The following is a 27,587-nucleotide window of genomic DNA, read 5'->3' on the forward strand; positions in this document are numbered from 1 at the left end:
ACGCCTTGTGGTCGACAGATGCCGTGTCAAGTGACTCCACCTAGTGGCCATCTGTAAAGACACAAAGCCCTGTGAGCCCTGAGGTTATAGAGGAATAGCACAAGCCACAGCTGTGGGAAGAAAGGGCTAAAAGATTGTAGAAATAAACTTTGCACCTGGAAATATTGAATTGTGGCATCTGAAGTACAGTAAAAAGATTTAGAGAAAAATCAACACAGGGGAAGTCAAGAATGCAAAATAATAATAGTAATAATGATATAAATAGTGCTTGAGCATTCTGGATTAAATTGAAGCTAAAGAGGATGTTACATGATTTTCCTCTAGACCTTTGCAGGTAGGAAGAGACAGAACTGAAAGTACAGGTGTAATGTCATTGAATGGAAAGTTCAGGAATAGCATAAGTGTTTGTAAATACATCTTTGTTTTTTGAGAGAGACCTAGCTAAGTGACTGGCCCTTTGAATTGAAAAATAAAAAGAATATAAGATGGACAAAACATTAATCAGTCATTTTATACGAGGGGAAAAAAAAAGTTTAACAGCACTGCTGACTAAGCATTTTTAAAATTAGCAGTGATGTTGATACATATTATGCATTCATCATACTTTTGATATATTTATATGTTGTGGGTTGACCTTGGCTGGCTGCCAGACTTCCACTCCGTTGCTCTCTTACTCCTCCCTTCTCAGCAGGACAGACATAGAAAAAAGATGGAAAAGTTTGTGGGTTGAGATAACAGTAGCTTAATAAGTAAAGTTCCTGTCACATCTCTTCTCCCAGCTGCTGTAGCACAGCAGTTTGTTTTTTTCCTCTTTCTTCAATCTGCTCTTCCAGAGCCCAACCAGCATCACTCATGGCCCAGCTCTGGCCAGCAGCGGGTCCCTTTTGGAGCAGCTGGAGCTGGCTCCTCTGACATGGGGCAGCTGCTGGGCTCTGCTCACAGAGGCCACCCCTGCAGCCCCCTGCTACCAAAACCTGGACATGTAAACCCAATACACCCAACCTCCTGCCCTCCCCCAGCCTGTGGGGCTTTGGGGTGATTAGCTGGAGAGACAGACTTCTTCTGGTCAGAAACGCAAAGCCCAGCACTTGTATGGGCTGCTGTGTGGAAAGTTGACTCCATCCCAGCCAGATGTAGCACGTTATAGAAGAAATAATGCTGAACTGTCAGCAGTTTAATGATTCTTCCTATTTTTGTAATGTTTGAGAAAGTATTAAACTTAATTATGCAAGAAACCTCAGTGAATATAAGTATTGATGAATAATTTGAAAGGCATATAATGAAAGACAAGTTAAATATGAGCCAGCAATGTGTGATTGCAGCAAAGAAAGCATACTGGTCTGCTTTGAGCAGAGCATGGCCAGCAGATCAAAGGAGGTAATCCCGCCCCCTCTGTTCAGCACTGGTAAGATCCATCTGTGGTGCTGTGTACTGCTCTGGGTTCTCCAGTACAAGGAAAGCATGGACTTATTGGAGAGAGTCCAAGGGACGGTCCTCAATGTGATTAAGGGATTCGAGTATCTGACATATGGGGAGAGGCCCAGGGAGCATCTTATCACAGTGTATAAATACCTGGGAGGGGAGTAAAGAAGATGAAGAGATACATCTCAGTTGTGTCCTGTGCCTGCGATGGGCATGATACAGGAGATACCATTTAAACATAAGAACTGTGGTGTGAGGAGTTGGATTTGATGATCCTCATGAGTCCTTTCCAAATCTCCATCCTTGGAGATACTCAGAAGCAGTCTGGACATGGCCCTGAGCAACCTGTTCTCAGCAGGGAAGGTTGGACTAGTTGATCTCCAGATGTCCTTTCCAACCTCAACCATTTTACAGTTCTGTAATAATGAGGATATATAATTATTTTCAAATGACTGAGCTGTTTTTCCTAAACTTGGAGTGCAGATGTAAGAAAGATGTCTAGAGTTGAATGCCTGTTTGTAATGAAGATAGTTGTAGTTAGCTTGATTACACCAAACTTATGCTCAGATGGGTGCTTGGTCTCTTTGATTGTTATGATTCTGACTGAGAATTCATTTTTTGCTTTCTGATCTTTGTTTCAAACTATTTAACCACGTAGCTTTTGTCTCAAACTGACTCTTTATATTGCCTGTCTCTTCTGGATCTCATATTTCTTTTTGTATGCTTTCTTAATATTTTGTTTTTGTTGATAGAGTTATGCAGAATAAACTGGTTGGTATGACAGCACTGAGAAGTTTGTCTTTTTTTTTTCTCCCTCTACAACCTCAGATTACATTTTCAGAAGGTCAGGCCTTGTCCACGATCACCTTGACAATTCTTGCAGACAGTGTTGCAGAGCTTTCAGAGACTGTGGATATCACCCTCACTCACGTTACCACTGTGGGTGTTCAGGATGCCACAAAAGGAGCTATCATTGATCCCAAAAGGGCAAGAGCAGTACTTACCATTTTACCTAGCGATTCTCCATATGGTGTGATTGGCTGGCATACAGACTCTCTTTTTGTTAAAGTCACAGAGCCAGAAGGTAATTCTGTTACTTGATTTTAAGGAAAAAATGTGTGATTTTTAAGGTTTCTGTCATTGAAGTTATAGCATTGGTTTATGTGATTATCTTAAAGAGTAGCATTTTTCTATACATTTTTTGTAGTAGAAATACCTTAAAAATACACAACTATGCAATTTTGTTATGTATTTCTATGTCAAATTCCCATATGAACATTATCTAGCCATTTTGTAGGGGCTAACTTATTAAAATCCTGTCATCTTGTGTTGTATTTCACTAGCTCACAAAATCCTTCCACTTAGCCAAGTTTGCTCATTTGATTAGGTTAATAATCTGTTTAAAATAATATACATAAAAACACTTTGCTCGTGAATTGGGTAAAAAATTGGAAACATTTTGTTCTGTGGGACAGGGGAAAAAGGGAAGCAGAACAAGAGTGAATTATATTTCAAGAAAACTGAATTGGACTTTTTCTGCTTGCCACCTCCTCATTTGATTGGATGATGTCAGCTTTTCTTCCAGGCACCAAGTGAAATTTTAAAGGATCTGCCAGGCAGTTTGCCAGGAGGAGCATTGCAGTGGTGCTCCAGCTTCTGCCCTCCCTGCTGGGCCAGGGGTGCAGGCAGCTGATTGCTCTGGCATTCTCTCCAGCCTGGTGGTTTTCCAGCAGCTGGCTGGGAGAAGAGGGAAGATAAGCTATTAATACTTCAAAAGCCCAATTGAAATGTGCTGGCAATTTAATATCCTGTCCATAGAAAAAAAAAAAATCTATGGAAAGTACATTTTCCATCAGAATAAAAGGACAGCTAAAACTTCCTTGCCAATTCTATTTTACATCCAATTAGTGATGCTTTATTTAATTTATTTATTTATTTATTTATTTTTCCACCTGAAGGTATTGTGAAGGGATATTCTTGGTTCCTTGGGGTTATCCACCCCTGTCCCCCCACCCCCGATAAATTTTTATCCTTTAAGTTAGAATTTAAGGCATGTTCTTAGGTTTTATTTTTTGCATAGCTTCTTTTCTCATCTTTAAATGTTGTGGGTTGAAAAGGTGCTAACTCTGAAGTAGTATCTAAATAATACAAGTGATTACTTTGATGAAACTGATTTGAAGAACAAAGTCTGTTGATTTTTCTCTCTTACAATTTTCCCAGTCATAAACCCAGCACTTTCAGCTAAACGTGGTGTTGGTCGTTCATTTAAAAGTAAATAAATAAAATAAATCTTATTTCCTAAAGGATAAAAAGGTCCCAAAGGGACCTGAGCCTTAGTGATATAAGTGCATCTCGTTTTATTCCAGCATTGGAAGGAAGCACAACAGCTTTCTCTAAAATTTATAGCTAGCTGTATGATTAGCTACAGTGCTTTTTTTTTTTTTTTTATTATATAGAATTAGTAGTGATCTCCTAGGCATGTAAAGTCCAGAGAAAATGATGAGATGGCAGTTTTGAAGGAAAAATGAATATAAATAGTAATGTTGAAATAAAAGTTTGCGTAGCAAGCATTTCAAACTGTAAATACTTAGTATATTATTATTCCTCTAGGTTCTGAGTTAAAATACTTTCCCAACTTACATACTGTGTCTTTACTCACACCACTTGTATGTGTTCATTTGCCTGGGTCGTTGAGTTATCCAAGTATGGTTGTATTGCTAATCAGAGCTGAAGTGGATTCTAGTAATCAGATCCAGTACAATTAGGCAAGCTGGAAATCAAACAGGGCAAGGGTTAAAACAATCACATCTTGATTTTTCCACCTTCCTTTTAATAGGAGAAGTGAATACTGTTACTTTACAAATTGTTCGTGAGCAAGGATTTGTTGGAGAGATTGCAGTTCAGCTGAGCGCCAAGCCTAACGTTGAGCTTCCCCTCTTCAACCAAGCAACAGAGAATGAGGATTATATAATAGAAAAGAAGGAAATCATTATGGCAGAGAATGCAACAATAACTTCTGTCATGATCACTATTTTGCCTGTGAGTAGTCTAACAACAACTTTAGCCTATGATGTATTTTAAAAAAGGATATTATTACTATTTAAAAAGAACGATTTAGTATTCTATGGGAGGATAAAGAAGGATTCTTGCATCATCAGATAGTTGCAAATTAGTAAGAATTGTAGTCATTTATTTCAAAAGAATTTGTGTACTTGCTACTGGGGAGGAACCAAGTAGTTTGCTTTGCTGTAATCTCCAAATGAATATATATTAATGAAAGAGGAGACAACTGTAAATATCTTAGGTACCTGCTGGTTTTGCAACTTGTTGCAGTTTTTTTGGAGGATATATTTTACTTTAAACGCTTCTTAATAGATTTGTTCTGAAGTTTGAGATGTATTATTTTTTCACTAAAAATATGTAAATTCTTTAAATATATTAAGAATGGAGGCATTACTTTTCAAGTTCTGTCTTAGTCTCTGAAATCTGGCCAGCTTTCTTACAGATAGGAGAAAGAAGTAGCAGCCAGCAGTATTTCCTACCATTTTAACAGATACAGAATTTGACTACCAGCTTCAGTTTCTAAAATTCAGCAAAGACTGAATTATATCCTCTATCTTTCACATGATATGTAGCAAACAAGTGGTTATATAATCCCAAGTACTGGGAATTTTCGAACAGTAAGCAACCTACAAGTGATCATCTTTCTGCATGTATTATAACTTTATAAACCTTATAACTTTATATCTTTATTGTAGTGCTTTATAGAAAAAAAGTGACATTTAGAATATTTTTTTCCAGGACAATGTTCCAGAGTTACAGGAAGGATTTATAATCAATATTACTGATGTGCAGCTGGTCGATTCTCGCACTGGAGGTCAGCCAAGTGTGAAGAGGCTTGGGTTAGAAATAGCTGAAATAACAATTGAAGAAAATGATGATGCGAGAGGAATATTTAGTTTCAATGTTACAAAGGTAAGGAAATCTGAATGAACAATATTTGAAGTTGCATTCCAGCAGGAGAGTCCTTAATTTCAGACTACTTTCTGTAATGTTCTAATAGGGTTTATGACACTAAATTGTTCTGGGTAAATCACAGAATCACAGAATGTTAGGGATTGGAAGCGACTTTGAAAGGGGTCCAATACCCCTGCCGGAGCAGGAAGAAATAAACCAGATACTAGACAAAGAGTTCATGCTTGAAAGTTTCCTCACAGTTAATGTATGAAATTCATAAGGGAGGTGGAAGTGCTAAAATCAAAGTCATATAATATTCTGAAAGGAACTTCAGAAGGTCATCTAACCCATACTTCTACTATGCAGGGTCAATGCTAAAATCAGACCAATTTACAGGCAATTATATATTTCTTCGTTTATTCTTGCCTGCAAGTAAATAAATAAAACATAATAAAAGCTGTGACACTCAGCAGTTTCTTGGTGATTTTACAGGATATAACTGGAACTGTTGCTGGTTATGAGGTACCGCCACCGCAGAATATACTGAAACTTCCAGTTGTTCGACAGGCTGGGAAGTTTGGGACATCAACTCTGTATTGGGAAGCCATTCATTCAACTGCTAGCATTGAAGACTTCACACCATCATCTGGAAACCTTACATTTGCAGATGGGCAGGTATGCACTTGCTAAAAATTGAATTGTCTCTGGGTTAGGAAGTTAAGATTTTCTCACATTTTCCTCCAGTAGAATTTGCATCCATTCATTGGAAACATCATATGGCCTTAGGGTTATAAATAATTCTTCTGACTTACTATAGTGCTTTGACATGGGTAAACAGAATGTTCGTAAGTATTGATCAGGTAGGGATGTATGTCTTTTGGTACCTTCACAAGAGATGGAATAATTTCTAATAATAAAGCCTGTTACGCTAAAAATCTATAACGTCTTCCCTACAAACTTTCAGAATAAGCCTATATGTTTCTTCAGTTGTATTCTACACACAGTTTTAAATTTCATGCTTCCCCTGGGAATACTTACTGTATGTAAAAGATTTTGATGTCAAGTGAAAAGCAATAGAAGGATATACATTTTGAGAAGAATTGTGGCTAAAGTACAGTATTGTCTGCCTGCATGTTCTACTGATTATCAAGCCAGAACAGTCCTCTGGTTTTAACATACAAGACTTAGATTGGTTTACAATCTTGAAATTTTGTTATCTTATTAGAAATATACAAGCACAGTAAGCACAACTGACCAATGCATTTTTATTTATTATTAGATAAAATTTATTTTGCATTTCACATTTTTTCAAAAAATTCACAGAATTTTACAAATGAAACTTGGTTTTTTGTTTGTTTGTTTGTATGTTTGTTTGTTTTTCCCCAGACTGCAGGAGAAATAGAGATTACAATAATAGATGACAGTGAAGTTGAGTTCCTTGAAATATTCAAGATTGCCCTAGTAAGGGTAACTGGTGGTGCAAGACTTGGGGATGATATCCTGGTAACTGTTGCTATTCCACCCAATGACTCCCCTGTTGGAGTATTTGGATTTGAAGAAAAGAATGTGAGTTTGATTTGGATTGTACTCTTTTCTGCAAAAGCAAGATAGTGTGTTCGTGTCATTAACACATAACTGATCTTGGCAAGCTTTCATTGAAGTGTAAGATGATTCTTTCATGGAAGGCATATTAGTACTTGTCGTCATCTGGCTGTGTAGGGTGATAACAACAATGAAAGCACAGCAGCATAGACTTAGACTTCTGCATGAGTAAATTTTAATTCCATGTGCTAATAATCTAGGATGTTCCACATAGGATTTTTCATGTTCTGTTGATTGTTAAAGTGGATTTGTAATAACTTGTATTATTGAAATGAAAGTTTGGAAAAAAAATTAGAAAACGTTTGTCATCTTACTGCTTGACAGTGAATGATTCTACTCTCCATTCTGCTGGTGCTGCGCCTGGTTGTGACTCGTTGTAATTGTTTTGAATCATAGGGCATACAAAAATAACTTGAGTGACTCATCTTTGCTAGCAGAATTCAACACATTCCTTAAGTCTATTATCTTCCTGTTGATATTTACTCTTGTCCTTAGTTTGTGTTGTCACATATATATATATAGATATATACATTTTTTTTTCAAATCAGTATTGATGACTTTATTTAACCTTTCCTACCTCCTCTTCTTTATTCGTCAGGTGACAGTGAAGGAACCTCAGACACCTGATGACTCTGCTGCAATTACTTTGCTCACTGTAAGTCGGAGTCAAGGAGGACGGGGAGCAGTTAAAGTGATATGGATTCTAGAGGAAGCAGCAAGACATGATCTGACCCCTCTGAATGGTACCCTTCACTTTAATGAGGTATTTCTGATATTGTAATAAATGATCTACTATTCTTAGATTTACAGATATTTTCTTCTTCTTGGATGTGTTTGCAAGGTTGTTTTGTGTTTGTAAAAGTAGGAATTACTAAGTATGATAACAGCAGCAAAGGGCCAGTTTGAACTGGTGGGGTTAGCAATATCCAGCATTTTTTCAGACTGAAAAGGAAAGCTGTCATCCTCCTTTTAAAGCAGTAATGTAATCATCAGGAAGACAGGCTCTTCAAATATGAATTGTTTTTACTATTAAGAAAGAGGAACAAAAATGTTCTGAATGAGAAGAATGATTACAGGAACAGTTATTCCTTTGCATTATCATACTATCGAAAAGGAAAGTTGAAGGGGTAAGAAGGATAAATGAGTGTTCAACGCTTGCAGATTTAAAAAATAAATAATGTCACCATAGTCACTTAAGTGACTTTCAAATCAGACAGCGTTAGTTGACTCTGAGTTTCATGGCAGGAGGAGTTTCATTTAGCTCTAAAGCAGGAGCAACACTGTTGAATATTGTTGTCATCTTAATATTTGTATTTTACAGGCTACCAAAAGTATTTAATGAAGAAATGTCTTTTAAAATAACGCATAATTTATTCTGCATATACAAGGCTACTCTGCATTAAATAGATAGGTATACTTGATATTTCTTTTACTTCTAACCAGCTGGAATATAACTTTCTTTGTAAGACACTGGTATCTGGCAAAATTTTACTTGCCCATCTGTACTGATAGACCTAGAAGTATTTTTTATTCCTGAAGTTCTTACATGTGCATACTTACAAGAATACAAACATGTACATATGGTCTACTAAAGTTATATGTGTCTACTTTTTCCATATATTCTAAACATTTGCCACCTGTCAAAGATTTGGATCGGAAGGGAATTAGTTGTGATCTGTTACATATAATCTTAATAACATTGCTAGAGTTTATGCATTATATTGAATATGTACTTTCTGTTGGAAAAGATTATGTTTAGAAAGTTTCCTCTAAGACGAAAACTTCCATGTGAATATAATTTAAAAATAATTAAATTGCTATTTAGTTGAATATACCCAGGGCATTTCTGGGGTGCAACATAATGTTTGAGAGGCAATTTTTACTATGTATTAATCTGTGAGAAAATGTAATATCTGAATCAGAGATTTCATATTTTAAAAAGTCAGATTACAGAATATATCAAACTTATGCATACTTAACGCAATTCTTAAAGAAAAACCTTTTTCTTTTATTTTTTTCATAATAGTGTATTTCGTTTAGTTTCAACTTAAATATCTTTATGTGATCCAGACTGAATCCCAGAAGTTGATTGTTATACGTGCACTAGAAGATGGCATCCTGGAAGGAAATGAAACATTTACCATTCAGCTAGTCTCTGCTGGTGATGCAGAAATATCCCCTGTAAATGGTAAAGAATTAATTAATTACGTTATATTTTGAGACACTTTGTACAACAATTCTAGTAAGTCTGCTTGTATTATTTTAATCTGCAGTACCTAAATATGTTGTGTGCAGTAGATAGCAGTTTTGAAATGTTAGTCTTTTTCTCCTAAGTTGTTTGCTTGTCTGAAGAAATCAATGAGAATTTAGGTCATAATTTTTCACTGTAAATTAATTGTTGGTATAGACTTCTGTGTTCAGGTGTGAAAAAAACAACAACAACAAACAAACCACAGAAGAGTTAACATTGTGCAAAAACAACCTTTTAACAAGAAGAAGCAACAATCAAAACCAGCTTCAGACCTGTAAGAAACTCGGATTAGCTTCATTTGTAAGGGACCATCAAGGGTGGTCATCTAGTGGAAAACTCTGCTGAGGGAACAGACTTTTCAATTAGGTCAAGTTGCTGTGGGCCTTATCCTATCAAAGTTTGCAGATGTCCAAGGATTCCGCAGAGGCTCCTTAAAATTCACATTTTCAAGTTAGCTCTCTCTTGTAATTTTTTTTTATTTACGGTAGAAGCTATGTTCTTTTCACAGGTCAGGCAACCATCATTATTATGGGTGATGAAGGAGCTTCTGGGGTTGTTGGGATAGCCCATTCATCTAAGCACGTTCTGATTGGAGAACCTTCTGCAAATTACAGTGGAACTGCTCTTATTAGGTGGGTACATCACTTATTTTTCCAAAGAAAGGACAACAGTTCAGTTTGAGAAGCTGTGAGACTCCACGTTTGGCAAGCATTTCTTGAGAGCTGCATTTCATTATCACTTCTAAAATGAGAACTATTTTTAAAGTTAGATGTGTGTTTTTAAAGGAGGGCAGAATATGCTGTGTATGTGTCAAGTCCATTCACTGTGATTGCGGAGCCCCAAATATTATTCTTAGTCTTCAAATTATTTACAAATTTAAATCATTAAAGGAAAAAGAAAAAAAATATTTCTAATTGAAAGAAAGGAATCAATGACATATAAAGATTAATTGTGCTTTTCAGGGCTGGTTCCTGTACCATTTTTTGGTATTTTGCTGTGATGGTTAGCAAAACCAAAGTGGTAACTTGTGTTTTAGTTGAAACAAGGTACAATTATTTTGCTACAGTCAGTCAGCCGAAAACAGGAGAAATAAATGAAGATGTTACCATATCTTCGGAGACTTTATTGCAGCCTTTCAGTACTTAAAGAGGCTTGTAAGAAAGATGGAGAAAGACTTTTTAGTAGGATCTGTGGTGATAGGACAAAGGGTAATGGTTTTGAACTGAAAGAGAGCAGTTTAAAATTACATATTAGGAAGGAATTCTTTACTATAAGGGTGATGAGGCACCCGAAAAATTGTCCAGAGCAGCTGTGGCTGCCCCATCCCTGGCAGTGCGCAAGGCCAGGCTGGATGGGACTGGGGGCAGCCTGGGCTGGTGGGAGGTGTCCCTGCCCATGGCAAGGAGGTGGAACTACATGATTGTTAAAGGTCCCTTCCAACCCAAACCACTGAATGTTTCTGTGGTTCTACTGAAAAAGGAATATGAAACTTTCCCCTGGTAGAACCTCAAATATGAGCAAAACACCAGCTTCTCATGCTGCCCTGAGACACGTGAAAGATAAAGGGATGCTTTGTGCAGCAGTAGTTGTGCCATATAGATCATATTAGGTATAGTCGATTTTTTGCCATGACTTAGTTAACTGATGTCATGAACAGGATTAGGCTTTAGGTTTTTAGAGAACCAGCAGATAGCAGTCTCACTGTAGTACTCTAGTGTCGTAGTGGGTATTCTACCCCTTAGAAACAAATTGCCTGGGGGCATTACCTTTCAGTCCTGTTTTGCTTCTGCTACGCACAAGTGTTTCTCAAAACGCACAATGGAACAAATAACGTTCAGTTTTCAGTCCCCATCTTTGGGCTCTAAGTGTGAGGAAACTGCCGTGCTCTCTGTAAATACACAGCTTAAGATGCCTCCCAACATAGGGAAATAAAACACAACTGCAGAAATGTTCTCTCTCTGAAGAGAGAATTGTAATGTGAGCTATCTTAATAGTGAGCTATCACATTAGAACTCATCTTCACAGTGCTAATAGCGTTTCTGTCATGCACAACAATGTGATACACTGTCTGTCTCTGGATTGAATATTAACTATTAAAGGTAGAAAATAAAATCTGTGTTTGTGTTCTTACCTGCAGCCTGACACGTGGCCCAGGAATTTTTGGTGAGATCTTAATATATTGGAATATAACACCTCCTCATTATACGGAATTTACTGAGATATCGGGGACCTTGACAATGCAAGACAGGCAGTCTGCAGCCGTTGTTCTCATACAGGTATGTGGGAGCTTTTACATGAGCAGCTATTTTGAGCACTTCCTTTAATTTAGATAGTAACTTGGTTAGAAACTAGTTATAAATCTCACCCAGGAAATAGTTTAAATACTTCTAGCTTTCAATATTTTTTCTCTCTAGGCTGTAGATGACAACCATCCTGAGGAGAAGCATCACTACCAGTTTCAGCTAACTAGAATCAGTGGCGGAGCACTCATAAATGAATCTAGCAGCAAAGCAAATATCACTATGGCTGCCAGTGATTTTCCTTATGGAGAATTTACATTTTCAAGGGAATTAATGCAAATAAGAGAAGAAGAAAAATGGGTATTAGATTAAAGTTCCTTCATATGTAAAATATGCAAAGATATCAGTATTCTTGCTATTTTCTAAAGCTAAGCTTCAGAAGAAAAATAAATCAACAGTTTCCTGCATTTATCTTAGCACAGTCTCCTTGATGGTCATCTGAGGTTTTGAGAGAATTTTAATAACTCTGAGAAAGACTGCTGTCTACTATATTGCATATACTCTGTATTTATTAAAGATAGATATTGTTATCTATCAGAATCTATTGAAAATATGCCTTTAGAACAGTCTTCTAAAAGCAACTATAACAGAAGAGCAAAGCCTTTTTTTTTTTTTGTTTTAAATAGTGCCTTTTTCCCCTCAGGTTAACATCACTATTGTGCGTTCCAGGGGATGCTATGGCAGAGTGCATCTTTGGTTTCAGATAATAAATGGGACTGCAGAGGAGGGAATTGATTTCACTCCCATGGTAAGGGAGTTGTTGTTTGAACCAGATGAGGACAGTAAAATGATTAAGGTTGAAATTCATGATGATGATATTCCTGAAGGTCCTGAAGACTTTTCAGTGATGATTACCAAAGTGGAAGTCGAAGGAAGGTAAAGATAAAACTCCCCGTTGAACACAAGGTCGATGACAAACAGAAAAGAATGCTATTTATGGGATCTCATCTAGCTGTCTAACGTCACCACTGGTATTCAGCAGTTTTACTGTAAAATTTCATAAGACAGATCATGATAGAAATGATTATCTCAGTTTTCTCAGCATTAGCATAAACATTTTGCTGATTGAGATTAATTAAAGGTAAAAGTCCATATGTTGCATCCATTCCATGAAAAGTATGCTTTGTATATTTTAAAAGGTACGGAAACAAGTTTTGACAAGATTGTCATACACACTGTGATAAGGAAAGTATGATTGTTTAATTGGGATATACTTATAAAGTTACAAATACAATGTGTGGTTTAGAAATACCAGAAAGAATATTTTCTACCAAAAGAGAGAACACAAAAAATACAATGCTACATCTCAAGCAGATGTAACAATGTGGGACTTTCAGGTCTGCATGGTAAATACATTTCTGTTTGGTTTCTTTTTACTTACTGTATGTAGTTCATCATCTCTTGCATCCTGTCAAAAATATAAGTGATCATTATTTAAAATAAAACACCAGATATGGTGTTTCTTCCAAACCTGCAATACTTGTTGTAGTAAATCAGAATAAGTGAGCATTAAGATAACTCTCACTAAGTTGCATGATAAAAAGACAGTACTGCCATATGTGGCTGAAATTACATTGTCATATTGCTCAGGAAGTTGATGTTTAAAATCATATATTTGTACCTGTAACTATGAAGTCTAATATTAGAGTAAGTATATTTGTCATTCATGGAATTCCCAGGTTTTGATACGACTTTTCTGTCATATCTGAAAACACTATTGGGCTAATGTAATTTCCTAATTTTGAATGACTGACGATTTGGAATTTCCACATTGCATATGAATTCCAGTAAATATGCAGTGTCTGGAGTTGCTGTATATCTGACTTCATATGCATGAATGAAAACTAAAGCCCCTATATTCATGATGCAGTAGACTCTTCTATGTGTGAATATGTTACCAGGAATAAAAATGCACATGTGGCAAGTTGTCACTGCGTGGAATTCCATTGGCATGCAACTAAATTTTGTAGAATTTTGGCCCTTTAGCTTTTTTAATTTATGTTTCTGTAAGAAGTTGTATTAATATTTTGTATTAACAGTGACTGTATTAGGAAAGATTATCAAAGTCTTGGATTCCAACAGAGATGTACATACACAGCGCATTGTGATAGCCATGTCATAAGATAGCAATGGGATTGACCTTTGCAAACAATTACCAGTTAAGTTTTTCCTGATTCAAGATCTTAATGCTTCATTTTGAAAGCACACTGTCATGTGTAATGTGTAGGTGTCACTAATAGCTAATCTTTGCTCAGATTATGAGCTCATTAATATTTGCTAGAGTTTCAAGTTGCATGAAGTACAAATAGAAAAAAAAGATAAAATGAGAAATAAAAAAATGAAATATATATATCTGGAAATAAACTACTATTTTTAGATATACAATAGTTTGAGAAGGTGTGCCCAAAAAGTCTTCAGTGATTGCACTCAGAAAGTAGAAGTATTTGTGGTAATCATTAAATTGTCATACGTGCATCTTAAAACTTTAACATGATTTTTAATTTTTCTTTTATTTTATTTGCTATGTTCTTGCAAGTGGATTTGATTTTACCATAAAAGAAAATGGTCTACAGGTGGATCAACCCCCTATAATAGGAAATATCTCCACAGTACGAGTCACTATAGCAAAAAGTGACAATGCAGAAGGCATCATAGAATTTGATCCACAGTACATCCATCTACAAGGTAGGTTTACCCTAAGTTTTCAGTGTAGCTTAGAAGATAAGCCTGTGACCAGGTCACAAATTTTTGAGTTACCTTTCAACATCTACCCTGAGTTCCAATACAAACTATATAACCATCTGTAAATAAGTTCGAGTACTTTTTCTTCATACTTTCTGTCACTGTAAAAATAGTAAAAGCATGACTGTGCAGATTTATTTACTTTTTTTCACTTATGTACCTGGGGCAATAAATTTGAGAGTGAGGGGACAGGAGGAAAAGACCACCACACATTTCATTGTTTTTCATCATAAGAAAATAGTTGGTCTCCTATGACTCATTGTATTCTCAGGTTGCATCTGGGACATTCAACACTAATGCTGAAACTACTTTGGTATTTCTAGGTGGAAATTACTATAGGAAGTTATAAACATTGCTTCACTTCCATATTTCTTTATTTATATTTTCATTAAAAATTTATAACTAATGTGACATATATGCCTATGAACAACAATTGAAACCTGTATATTGCTCCCTTGAAGACGGTAAAAACATGTAAGAAATGAATTGACCTTTCATATCAGCAGTAATAATTTCATTCCGTATCAGTATTCTGATGGGTTCTTAACTTAGCTCCATTTCAGGTTGCTTTTGAATATTTCTTACAAACCTAAGCTATTCCCAAGATGGTAGTCTCTCTGCTTAATTAACTGTTTAAAAACTGTTTGAAGTGTTTTTCATTTATCACATTGAGTAGACTTTTCCATAATCCCAAAGATTTGCTTTTACATAATCTTTGAAGATCAAATGAGCTACTATAGTATAACAAAGTACATTAAAATGTAATATTTTCTTTTAAAGGAACAGTAAACTGTCATTTGTACAAATGAGGTTATAGTAGAGTAAAACACTTTTTTTTTCCTATTACTGTTTTGGTTGTTAGAAGATACTTACACTAACTTTAATCACTGACTAAAAATTTGAATGGGAAAAATGCGTGAGGAAGTTCTTAGAACATAAACCTCATTTCATCTTGATTAATGAAGCATGTGCTACTGTGCTACAAGAAACATCTGCTTGCTGCTATTAAAGTGGTGTTAGATGTGTTGTATTCAATTTTCAAAAGTAATGCTCACAGTAGCTTCAGAAAATCCTGTTTGTGACTACTGAAAGGTAAATGGACTTCTGTACACAATACTTAAAGATTTGATATCACATACGTGTGATAACTTTTTATCTCAATTATTCTTGCAGTGGAGGAAGATGCTGGAGTAATCATGATTCCTGTTGTGAGGAAGCGTGGAACTTATGGCTGTGTAACAGCTGATTTTCTTTCTCGAAGCATTTCTGCACTTCCCAATGGTGTTGACTATTTAATCCACAATAACTCTGTCACTTTTAATCATGGCCAGAACCAGACTTTTATCTACATCTCTATTGTTGATGATGAAGAAAGGTAATTAATTTTTCTGATGTTTATTTTACTTTACTTTTTAGAAGTCTTTTTTTTTTTTTTTTTTTTTTTTTTTTTTTAATGAGCAGTATGCTTACATGTAGAATGGGAATTAAAAAGCAGATTCATAGAATAGAATGAATTACTGCAGTGCTTCAGTGTTGAGAATGCAGTGCTGCAGCAAATTGCTGTAGTGCTGAAAAAAGTGTCTAAATATAAAAGGAAAAAAACTATTACTAATGTTTCATAGTTCGTGTAAAACTTTTTGCAAAACCAAGACATTTCGTTACATTATTTGTATTATTAGGTGTTAATAGTACTACTGTGAATAATAAAATATTTTTCACTGCTTTAAAAAAAATCAAACCAACACATTAATTTAACATGAATAGGAAGAACGTTATTTTTATATTTCAGATACCACTGTTCTGTGCAAATGGGAAGAATCTTCTGTTGCATGTGTACAGATTTTACTTCTGTATATCTTCAAACAGATCCAATTGGATGTCTTAATTGAATTACTAAGTATATTTTAACCGTTTTTTTATTGGATACCGAATAATCCCTCCCTTTTTCCTTCTTCCTTTTTTTTTCCTTCTTCCTTTTTTTTCCTTCTTCCTTTTTTTTTTCCTTTTTCCTTTTTTTTTCCTTTTTCCTTTTTCCTTTTTCCTTTTTTTTTGTTTCCTTTTTCTTTCTTTTTTTTTTTTTTTTCCTTTTTCTTTTTACTTCTTTTCATACCGTGAATTTGCAGAGCATTTTGAAATCCAGCTCACAGGAGCCACTGGTGGAGCAGTCCTTGGGCTCCACCTAGTGAGCCAGATCACTATTGCTAAAAGCGACTCCCCCCAGGGCATCGTCCGATTTCTCAACCAAAGTCGAATTACTCTTCCCAATCCTCATATACCCATTGTAGTGTCTCTGGTGCTGGAAAGAACTGGAAGATTGTTAGGAGACACACAGGTAGGCCCTCACTGTCAAAGACTCTGGATGCTTTTCAGTCACTAGGTCAAGAAACTCTTGCATTTTCCTTCAAAAGCTTGTGACTGATTTGTGGTGGGATAATTCCTGCTTTTCTTATGCATTTATTGTAGTTGCACTATAACAGAAAATGTAGTTAAACTTTTCTTCTTCTATTTCTCCTTCTCCTTTTTTTCTTTTTTCTTTTTTTTTTTTTTGGTCTCTTGTGCTTTGTTTTAAACTAGCTTCTAACCCTGTCAAAAGTATGGTTAATTTCACGCACAGGCAATTTCTTTTAATTCAGTTGAATCACTTCATAAAGCAGGTCATTTTTTTCAGTAAATTGTTTACTATAAAATTTCTAGTGTTTTTTTGTTGTTGTTTGTTTTTTTGTTTTGTTTTGTTTTTTTTTTTTAACTCTGTCCCAGACCACTGTCAAAGAAAGGTATAAACATGAACTAAGGTAGGTCTTTCACAGTCTTGGCAAATGACTGGAAAATTGGCATTAAAGGCCATGAGCTCTCCCTCTTCCCATGTAAAATTTACCAGAGTCTTCTTTGTCTTTTTACTGGAAAATAAATTTGAGAAAGCTGGAAAGCAATGAAAATGACCAAAACAAAAATAACGTTAAAGTGCTGAATATGAACTCCTCAAAACCAAATCTAATTGCAGGAAAATTCAAAAATACTAGCTTTTAATCAGGCTGAAAAAGTGTGGATAATCATTTGAGGAATTAAAAACTTCTTGCAGATTGCTAAGTAAATGCTTGTCATTTTAGGTCTTCATATCACATTTCACAGGGAATGAATACACTCTTGGGGAGCTTTGCAAAACAAATCTGGAAAGAGAGAAATAGAAACTAGCCAGTATATTTCCCATTATGTAGTAAAGAAATTTCAGTTTCTCTTCTTTTCTAGTTACTAATATTTAAAATTTCATAAACTGGCATTGTAGCAATCTCTTCACAATTTCCTTTTTTAATTTGTTGCATTTATTTTTCTAAAGGATTGTGTGATTTCCCACAAGCAAATTATTAGTAACAGTACTAGCAACAAAGATATAAACATAGCTATTTACCAGATTCAGGATTTTTTTTGTCGCTTATGGTACTCTGTCATTTCTCCCTCTTGGGTGGCTACTATAATATATCACCACTCTTAATCTAGGACTGATATCTTCCACAGATTAATTGGGACATTTTAGGACCCAATTCAGAAGAAGTTTTATCTCCTGTGAATAATGACATTGGTGACCCTGTGAATGGATCATTTTATTTTGGGGAAGGAGAAGGAGGTCTGCGAACTATTAATCTACAAATCTATCCTCATGAAGAAGCTGAAGTTCAGGAGATATTTGTTATTAGACTGAGCCTTGGGAAAGGTGAAACAGAAATAGATCCTAAGGCAAACAACGTTACACTAATAGTAAGTCATTATTGCTTTGCTTTTTTTCTGAGACCTCTGTTGATACTGGTATTTATCCTGCAAAACTTTTAAAAATTAATCATACCAATTGCATTGTCTGTCACTGGGCTTTCTTGTCCCTTGTACTACTCACATATATTGTTAAGGCTTTAGTTCTTAAAGAAGAAGAAAAGATAAAGTAAATAATCTATCAGTAATAATTGGTACGTAAGCCCTGACCTGGCCCTCTTTCTTGCAGAATTTTGTTGGAGCATGGATTGGGTCTTCATTCCTAACTGTCAGTGTGTTCCCTTTTTTGACATCTACCTCTCCTATAGCTAGCTTGTGTAAAAGAAATGGGAAAATCACAGAGCAGGACAGGTAGGCAGGAGAGACGTATGTTGAAGGCAGAGGAGATGTCAAGGGCAAATACTTGCTCTAGGGATACTGCAGTTAAGGAAATATTTATGAGACTCCTTATAGAAGTCAGAAAAAAAATCTTTCCTATAAACTGGACTTATTTGTTTTTCTTGTCTGTAGAGAAATGTATTGATGGAATTAGCTCCTGTTTCCACACACTCCTCATGTTCTCTGTCAAGGACCTGTTTTTTTTCCTCAGAATGGAGTGTTTCACCCTGCATGCCATTGAATTTTCTTCTCAGCAGGCACTGATGTTTGTGCAGAGCTAACCCAGGGTGAAACACTTCGATTCTTTACATAGCCTTTTGGTCTGGCAGAACTACATCAGTGTCGTGAGAACACAAAACCAATCAAAGTGACTGCTCCTTGGGTTGCTTGTTCTGTATGTATACTGTTCCCTCCATTTCTCTTCAGGTCTTTCGAGGGCAGAGGGCAGCCTTAGAGGGTACAGTGGATTTTTAGTCCTTTTTTGAAAGTTTTTATTCACAGCAAAAGTTTCAGAATAAATTTGCAGCAAGGATTTCTCATAAATATAGCTGTCTGCTTTTGTCATTTGTTTCCATCAATCAGGTTTGGGCAGGTTTGCTGAAAACTGAAAAGGGGATGTGTGGTTTTTCTTCTGTGTCTTGCTCCAGGAGATATGTTTTCCAAATCCTTTCAAAATTAATTTACTCTCAAATGTATTTAGATGATTCTTAAAGTACAAGTTGTTTACAGTTGAGTGAGGCTCAACTTAGTGGATAGAATCATCATTGCCGTTTGTTTTCATATGAAGCTTCAATTAATTAAAGCCCAAGCTTGCCTTTTCATTGATATCCTCATATTTTGACTCCTGCTCAGTTTAGAACCTTCTCAGAGTTCTCCAGGTATCACTGTAGGATCTTCTCACAGAAGAGCGACTGCTTCATGTGCATGTGAGTGTGTGCATGTGAGCTTGATATCACTCCTTTCTGACATCCTGATGGTTCTGTCTCTGTCTGGTTTTGTTGTTGTTGTTCTCACAGTCTCTATTCTAACTGCTACTGTATTCTTGAATCTTAAGAGAGAAAACTCTTTACGAAGAGCTAGTAGATACATGTCCTGTAGAACCTGGCAACAAAAATCTTAATGACTTGAGCAAGAATATAACTCAGTCTACATTTCTGATTTGTTTGCTTACTTGCGTTTTTACAGATACAGAAATTTGGTGATCCTAATGGAATCGTACAGTTTGCTCCTGAATCATTGTCTGAGAAGAACTATACAGAGCCCTCGGCAGTGGAAGGGCCACAAAGTATACCACTGTTTCTCAGACGAATTCAAGGCACTTTGGGAAACATAACGGTACTCTCACTCTTATTGTTTTCCTAATAACCAGTACAACCTGAAATCATCAGTATGAACATATGGAGGACAAAGGAAATAATTTTTCCGTGCCTTTCAATTGTTTGTTGCTCAAATTCATTTTTGAATGTTCTGTTGTTGACTGACTTTAGTAAGGGGCTCAGATTCAGTACTTGTGGTTTGGAAAGTCAGATTCAGTCTCCTCACTGATCAAGAAAAACGAGAAACAGTAATGCAATGCTTGTCTCTCTCCTTTCTATGTCTGTCTCCCCATGTGATTTTGATGGGAGGACAGAACAGAACACACTTTTTTAGTAAGCTTTCTTTGAGACCCTCACAATTTACTTTTTTTCCAGCTGTACTTAAAGGTAAGAATGGACTTTTTTGAACCATCACATTGTTACTTAACTAAATTATTTTAGAAGTCTGCATTTTAACAAGTTTTTTTTTTATTTTTAAATCATTATTTCAATTAATAAAAGCATCTGCTGTGTTTAACGAGGACTCTTGACCTCTTTCTGATGTGAGGAGTCTTGAAGGGAGGAAAAACAGCAGGGATATCATAGTGTAAAAATAAAAATAATTTTTGAACACTGTTCAGAGATTCTACAGAATTTTAAATAAATCTTCTGAAGATATACAAATGAAAAAGTTATTTTTAGAGAAACAACACACACACCTTTTGCAAGACAGCCTGTATGTCTCTTTCTGTGCATATCTAAAACAATTTCTAGTTTATCTACTTAAAGCCAATCTGTTCCATACCCTCTCTATTTTGAATATTGAATATGAAAGTTTCTGATTCTGTGGGTAATTTTGTTTTCTTCCGTTTTGTTAATTTTTTAAACTCATTTCAGGTTTACTGGGAAATATGTAGTGAATCTGACATCACGGGTGACTTTCTTATAACAAAAGGATCTGTTGTCATTGCTGACCAGCAGAGTACAGCTGAGATAATTATCTACCTGTTACCTGATGATGTTCCAGAACTAGATGAGAGCTACACAGTGCAGCTGATTTCAGTAGAAGGTGGAGCAGATTTAGACCAAGACAGAAGAACTTCAAAGATCAATGTTTTTGCAAATGATGATCCCCATGGGGTGTTTGCGTTGTACTCTGATCAGCAGTCGGTATTAATAGAGAGAGATCTCAATCGGTATATTCGGATTAACATAACTCGGCATGCTGGGGCATTTGGAGAAGTGGTCAGTCAGTACCAAATCTTGTCTCATCACAAAGAAGCACTAACTGCACCTGGGGATGAGGAGGGATACCTCGCCATAAAAGATGGTGCCAGCTTTGGAGTGAAAAGAGTGCCAATAAGCAGCCAGGTCTGTTTTATCCTTTTAGATTATTTGATATCTATTGTTTACTTTTGTCTTAACCACAATACAAATCTGTAATAAGATGACTAGACTCAACAGAATCCACTATGAAGAAACATCAAAGAAGTTTTTTTAATATTATAAATTTATGCAATAGAAATGGAGTTAAATATCATATTTTTACATAATCTTACAAAATCACTATGGTGCATATGTTCATATATTCATTTTTTCCCTCCATCATTGATTAGCACTATTATCATTTCAATATTTTATTATTATATGCATCCAAATAGTTTCCATTTTGGATTGCCAATAGTGATCTGGTGGTGCTGACACATGAAGCAGCAGATATGTTATCTTCAGTTCTCTGTGTTGCCAGTTAGTTTTTTATTATTACCATTTTACATCCACACTGTGGTGAATCGTAAGGATTAAAATCAAGCTGAGGCCTACTATGTCAGTTACAATTTATTAAAATGGCAATAGTTGCTTTACAAATTCACGGTCTAACAAACTGCTGATCAATCACATTCACAACATTGATGTTTTATCTGTAGTTCTTTTGAGAAAGGTAATCAATAAAATGCTTGTCTTGAAAACACAGCTTTTGTATGCAAGTGGAATAAAAGAGGGACATCAGTCTGCTGCTTAATTCTTTGAAGTGGTGGATCTCATGTTTTAGTGGAATTAAATTTATACCTTTTTGTTTAAATTCTCTCTTTCAAAGGCATTTCTTTTACTGGGCTTGAATTTTACTCTGGAACTGATTAATGTAAGTCTGGTTAAGGGAGGTGCCAAGGATGTGCCTAAAATATTAGGAGAAGCAAAGTCAGCTGTTCTGCTTATTCCTGAGGAAGCTGCCAATTCAGAGGTCAGTATAACATTTCAGGCTAAAGTATAGCATAGCTACCACACTGCATTACAGAAGATAACTGCTGTGAGGATTCAGCTGACACCATGAAGTTTTTGTAATTGCCGCCAATTTAATGAGTGACTTTTCCAGTTATTACTTACACTATGCGTTAAGTTTTCTGGAAATGTTTTTTTAAATCCTTATACAAATTTGTTAGTACTGCTTGAAAATGTCTCTTCATCTATTAGTTTTGATATATATTTTTAAAGCTACAGTAAATAATGTAAATATTATGGTTAATTTATATTATTGTTTATATGAAATGGAAGTTCTGAGACTTAAAGGAAAAAAAACTAATTCTGGACAATGTTTTCCTTTAAGTACAGCTGCCCAAAATTAGATTACAGCATGTATGCAATAGTATGTGCAAAAAGAGGTGGATGTCATGCTGTTTTTTAAAGCAGTTGACAATACATTTGGCTAATCTCTGAGAAATTCTGCTTCCGGCCACTTTATATGATAGTGAAAAAAGAGAATCTGTTTATTCTGATATAGTGTATATGCTTCAGCTACTTTTTAGGTATCAGGCAAAGACAAAAGCATGCTGAGTTTTTGGCCCTCACATTTTGCTTATCTTTTAATTACATATTTTTTTTCTTGAAACGCTGTTCTTTCTTTTAATTTATAATTAAAATTAATTTAAATGGTCTTACTGTAAATATTATATACTATCATATAATATATCCAATTATCAGTACTTTAAGAATGTGAGAATTATCCTTTTAGCCCAGTTTGCTTCTTAAACTGAAAGAAAAGTAGATTATGCTAGCAAAAATATTCCCATTAGCAATTTCATATGTCAACAACTTTGTACTGGATACACAGTAATTTATTCTAGCTTTATGCATATATGTATAGTACTACAGCTCTTACTGTGAGTATTAAGGGTGTTTGTTGTAAACAACAGACACAGAATGCTATGTTTAGTGTTTTTAGTACTGAAATCTGAGTAATATTTGTTAATTTCCCTGAGATCTAATTCTCAAAAATCTCAGATTTAGCAGAATTGTTAAAGACTTGTCAAGGGAGGGAGGAAGGGGGAGAAAGAGAAAGAGAAGTAGAGAGAATACACACACATACATATGATATCTATATTTGTCACAACTATGTTTATGATTGTGAAATGCCTGCTTCAAAATATTTAGTGCACTTGCACATATGTTATTGCCCATTCTTATTCAGTTTTCCCTATCAAAATTGATGTTTCCACAGGTTGGCTTTGAATCTGTTACTTTACGACTTACAAACATTGTAGCAGGGACAGGTCAGGCTGTCATAACCAGAAAGGGAGTTTATGGCTCTGTAACAGTTAACTGGATTTCAGGATACCCACCAGACCTGATCACTGACTTTGCTCAGTCAGGCAATATTACTCCTTCGTTTGGTAAGTACTCTCTGAGGAAAGAGCTGTGAAAGTGGCTTAAGTGGTGATACCACTTTTTAGTTATTGGTACCTGTACACGTTTCCTCTATTAATGAAGTGTGATTAGGATGAAATTGTATGACCTGATTTTTATCCGTAAGCAATATTTTCATTTTATGAACAAAAAAAAAAAGAAAAAAGAAGAGAGCTAAAATTCATAGATACGTGTCTGAGAGGTAAGCACAATGCTGTACACTGATGGACGGCTTTATATGAAAAAAGATCCTTGTGCAGATTTCTTCTTCCAAAATGGAGTGGAATTGCTTTTAGAGGCTCTGTCTCAGTATTTTCCCAAGTAAAATAGGGATTCCTATTTAGTGGTTTTGAATTATGTTCTCTTTCTTGCGTCTCTTTTGTTTCAGGTACTGTTCTGTTTTCACCTGGTGAGAAAAGTAAAGTAATCTCATTTCAGGCTACTCCAAGCATAAACAAACGTGAGTCATTTGCCATCTCTTTAACATCGGTGCACAGCAATGCGTCTGGTGGGGCTCGCCTGAGGTAAAGCTATTACTCATAACCTTTAGTTGCACAGATACTGTAAGAACCTGCATGCAGGAATACGCCTTAAACAAATCCCTTTTAAATTATTGATAGGTAGGAAGATGTAGTGCCTTTTTGAATAAATTCGTAAATCTTGTCTCAGCTGGAATCAAATATCAGTACTGCAGAGCTGACCTTATCAGAACTGAGGCTTGTCTCAAATTCCAATCTGTTTCATGCCAGTGGGATCCATGGTGTCTGGGACATGTCTCAATCTATGGGGACTGTTAAGAAAATAAAGGACTAGGATTGACAGCTTTAGCTAGGAAGCTGAAGAATGAAAGGGACTCTTAAGAGTTTTCATTAGTCTCCATAAAAATCCATAGTTAGATGATCTAAGGTAACAAACACTGTTTTTAAAATCATGAAGACTGGAAAAGACCTCCAAGATCATCTGGTCTAACCACCCACCTACTACCAATGTCACCCACTAAATGATGTCCCCAAGCACCACGTCCAACTTTTCCTTGAACACCCCCAGGGACGGTGACTCCACCACCTCCCTGGGCAGCCCGTTCCAATGCCTGACCACTCTTTCTGAGAAGAAATGTCTCCTAATTTCCAACCTAAACCTCCGCTGGCGCAACTTGAGACCATTCCCTCTAGTCCTATCACTAGTTATCTGCTAGAAGAGGCCGACCCCCCCAGCTCCCCACACCTTCCTTTCAGGTAATTGCGGAGAGCAATATGCTTAGAAACTACTTCATTCATTTTATATATATATATATGAGAGTGTGTGTGTATGTGCATGCATTTGTGTGTTCTTAAAAGCAAAACCATTACATTTACTACAGGCTTCCAACTCAGCTAGGCTGTTATCTATTCTTCAAATTACTTTCTTTTCATTCTTCTTTATTTATTGATAATTTATTGATTAAAAATGGTATAAGATGAATGGACCTAGAACAAAACTGTGTATGGAGAAAGGTATTTGCTTCTTCACATTACAATTTTACTGGCAAATCTGAAGGAAGTAAGGAATGAGCTGGATGGCTAAACTTCTTGGACTGACCTGTTCTCCTAGGCCTGTATGTTCTGTGGACTGATGTCCTCAGAGCACCTATTTACCATGTGAGTTAAAAGTCTTGAGTGTACAAGAATGGTGTTTTCTTGAAAACTTCAGACAAGATTGCGTGGGAGGCAAAGCTGACAATTACTTTAAAGAGTTTTTGACTCCCTTAGTGGTGGAACTTTATGGACTTTATTAATGAAAATTGCACACTGTAATTGTAGTGCTATTTGGTAACCCATAGCACTGACTACTGGGTCAGTTTTAGAGATAAGTGTAAGATCCAATGTTTAGTAAAGGCTCTTTTGAAAGCAGAATAACCCAGTTGTCATCTCTATGCTTTTTCTCGTAAAAAGGGGGTATATTTTACATGAACATAGTAGAGTTCAAATTGATATTGCTAATGGGGTTCAAATCTGGAAAAAATACTATGAGTAATATCGGGAGGGAAAGGTTAATACTTCAAAATCCCACTGTAAGTCTTAAAATAGCTTCCATCCTTCTTTTGCTTCCTAATTAAAATAGGAGATCTGCTGGCATTGGTTTAGTCCATGGTTTTCTCCTTGTACAGGAAGTGCATGCTATGGTTAAAACTATTATTACTCAGAGCGGCTGTATTGCAGTATATCTTCCTGTATTGTATGCACAGTAGAAATACATGATACATTTCTTTTCCTCTACGTTTTCTCAGGAAGGTCTTATTTAATTTATCCTTTATTCTGTATTCTGTGTTGACTCAGGATGTGTTAAGCCTGTGGAAGGCTGTTTGACACAATCATTCCAAAAACATTTTTCAAAGAACCTCTTTACATCTTGCTTTGTATGGCTGCTATTTCTTCCCTCTACTATTACACATTTTTCTTTTAATTTGCTTTCTTATAGCCATTACTGGCTGTTCAATGGAAGCTGTTCTGCTTGGGTGTTTTAATTTTCACATTTCACGTTTGTTCACTCAACTTCAATATCTTTTTTGTTTCAGGTCAGGCCTTACAACAGCTGAAATTGAGCCAATGGGGATCTTTCAGTTTGCTCTTAACTCAACATCTGTTTCAGTTGAAGAAGATGTTCAGGCAGTCACACTGCATGTCCAAAGATTGTTTGGTTTTCAAAGTAATCTCACTAAGCTGACATATCAAACCACTCCAGGAAGTGCCAAACCACTAGAGGACTTTAGACCTATCTATAATGGAGAGCTTATATTTGTACATTTTCAGACAAATGCCACAATAAAAATATCAATAATGGATGACGCTGTTTCTGAAATGGAGGAATTTTTTTTTGTAAATTTGACTGCTGTGGAAATTTTAGATTTTCAATCTGTGAAACCTGACTGGAGTCCACGTTTGAATCCTGCTTTCAGTGTTGCAAAAATTAATATCCTGGATAATGACATTCTTCATGGAATACTGAGTTTGGGGCCAGAGTTGATTTATATTGAAGAAGACACAAACAGTAGTACCCCCACCACAGTAATAATTAGTATCAGAAGGACCCAGGGCTTTACTGGTAATATTGAAGTAACTGTTAAAACTTTTGGTGGAGTAAGTGCACAGAGTGGAATAGATTCATATCCTTTTGAAAATGCTTATGGAAAGTCAAACTTCACGTGGGCAATGGAAGGAGAAGATTTTGAGGAACAGTCAGTCTCTCTGACTTTGCTGGATGGAGAAACAGAAAGCAAGGTGTCCATAAAAATTTTTGATGATGATGAGCCTGAAGGACAGGAATTGTTCTATGTTTTCCTCTCAGATCCTGAATGTGGAGCTCAGATTGTGGAGGGAAAAGATGAACATGGATTTGCTGCTTTTGCTACAGTGATTATTGCAGGTAGCCTTTTTTTTTTTTTTTTTTTTTCCCCAGAAAATAAGTAAATATGTCAGACCTAAGTAATAGTGAGTAACTGTAGGTGCTTATAGCAATTTTTATGTGAAGTATGACATTTCTATTGAACAATAAACAGGATATTACGTTACCAAATCTTGAGTTTTTCAGATTGGAGAAAACATCTAATACACCCAACCCCACCATGAATGCCTTAGCAATATAGCTCAAAATACATTTATAGTTGCTGCTTATCTCTGCTCTTGTCCAGTTTCCCTTCATGAAGGGAAAGTCTGAGTGGTTTTGTTTCACATGTAGTGGCATCACATTTTTTTGTTTGGTTGTTTTTTGGTCATTTTGTCACCTTCACACTCAATGGGGTTTCTGTGAGGTGTAAAAAACAGGGTAATGTGTTTTCGCGTCTTGATACTGTGTAATTCAACTCTGCAGTTTAGTTATCCTCTGCTTCTGAAGACGGAAGATAAGAATGTGCTTGAATGGACATCTAGGAAAGAATTTTTCTTTCAGTCACTGCACTCTGCTGTGAGAAAGCTCCAATTTCTGTTGGGTTTTAAAAACTTAGCTTTTCAATATCTAACAAACTTCTCCACTGAATATAAACTAAGTTTGACAGCAATGTAAATTGAACTTCTAGAAACTAATGGGGAATTGGAACACACTAGGCTAATCAAGAAAATTACATGTAAGGTACAGCATTTACTGGAAGCTTTGTGTATTCAAATTGTCTTAACAATGCAAGATAGGTGTTGGGAACAGATATTAAACTTTGCTGTTGGATAATTG

General features: G+C 35.8%; 1 protein-coding gene across 7 annotated transcripts in view; it reads left to right on the forward strand.

The window, feature by feature from the left end:
• ADGRV1 (adhesion G protein-coupled receptor V1) overlaps positions 1–27,587 on the forward strand; it is a 295,085-nt gene that overhangs the window by 98,652 nt on the left and 168,846 nt on the right. For all 7 annotated transcript variants that reach the window (XM_040542002.1, XM_040542004.1, XM_040542003.1 and 4 more), the window contains 21 exons: positions 2,251–2,506; positions 4,259–4,461; positions 5,224–5,397; positions 5,872–6,054; positions 6,766–6,945; positions 7,580–7,744; positions 9,052–9,169; positions 9,741–9,864; positions 11,370–11,508; positions 11,647–11,832; positions 12,176–12,408; positions 14,069–14,217; positions 15,448–15,648; positions 16,386–16,606; positions 17,788–18,027; positions 19,600–19,749; positions 20,607–21,080; positions 21,805–21,948; positions 23,203–23,374; positions 23,776–23,911; positions 25,942–26,789. In XM_040542002.1, coding sequence (XP_040397936.1) covers positions 2,251–2,506; positions 4,259–4,461; positions 5,224–5,397; positions 5,872–6,054; positions 6,766–6,945; positions 7,580–7,744; positions 9,052–9,169; positions 9,741–9,864; positions 11,370–11,508; positions 11,647–11,832; positions 12,176–12,408; positions 14,069–14,217; positions 15,448–15,648; positions 16,386–16,606; positions 17,788–18,027; positions 19,600–19,749; positions 20,607–21,080; positions 21,805–21,948; positions 23,203–23,374; positions 23,776–23,911; positions 25,942–26,789 — 4,696 coding nt within the window. The remainder of the gene's footprint in view (positions 1–2,250; positions 2,507–4,258; positions 4,462–5,223; positions 5,398–5,871; positions 6,055–6,765; positions 6,946–7,579; positions 7,745–9,051; positions 9,170–9,740; positions 9,865–11,369; positions 11,509–11,646; positions 11,833–12,175; positions 12,409–14,068; positions 14,218–15,447; positions 15,649–16,385; positions 16,607–17,787; positions 18,028–19,599; positions 19,750–20,606; positions 21,081–21,804; positions 21,949–23,202; positions 23,375–23,775; positions 23,912–25,941; positions 26,790–27,587) is intronic.

This window comes from Cygnus olor, chromosome Z (assembly GCF_009769625.2).
Source record: "Cygnus olor isolate bCygOlo1 chromosome Z, bCygOlo1.pri.v2, whole genome shotgun sequence".
NCBI lineage: Eukaryota > Metazoa > Chordata > Aves > Anseriformes > Anatidae > Cygnus > Cygnus olor.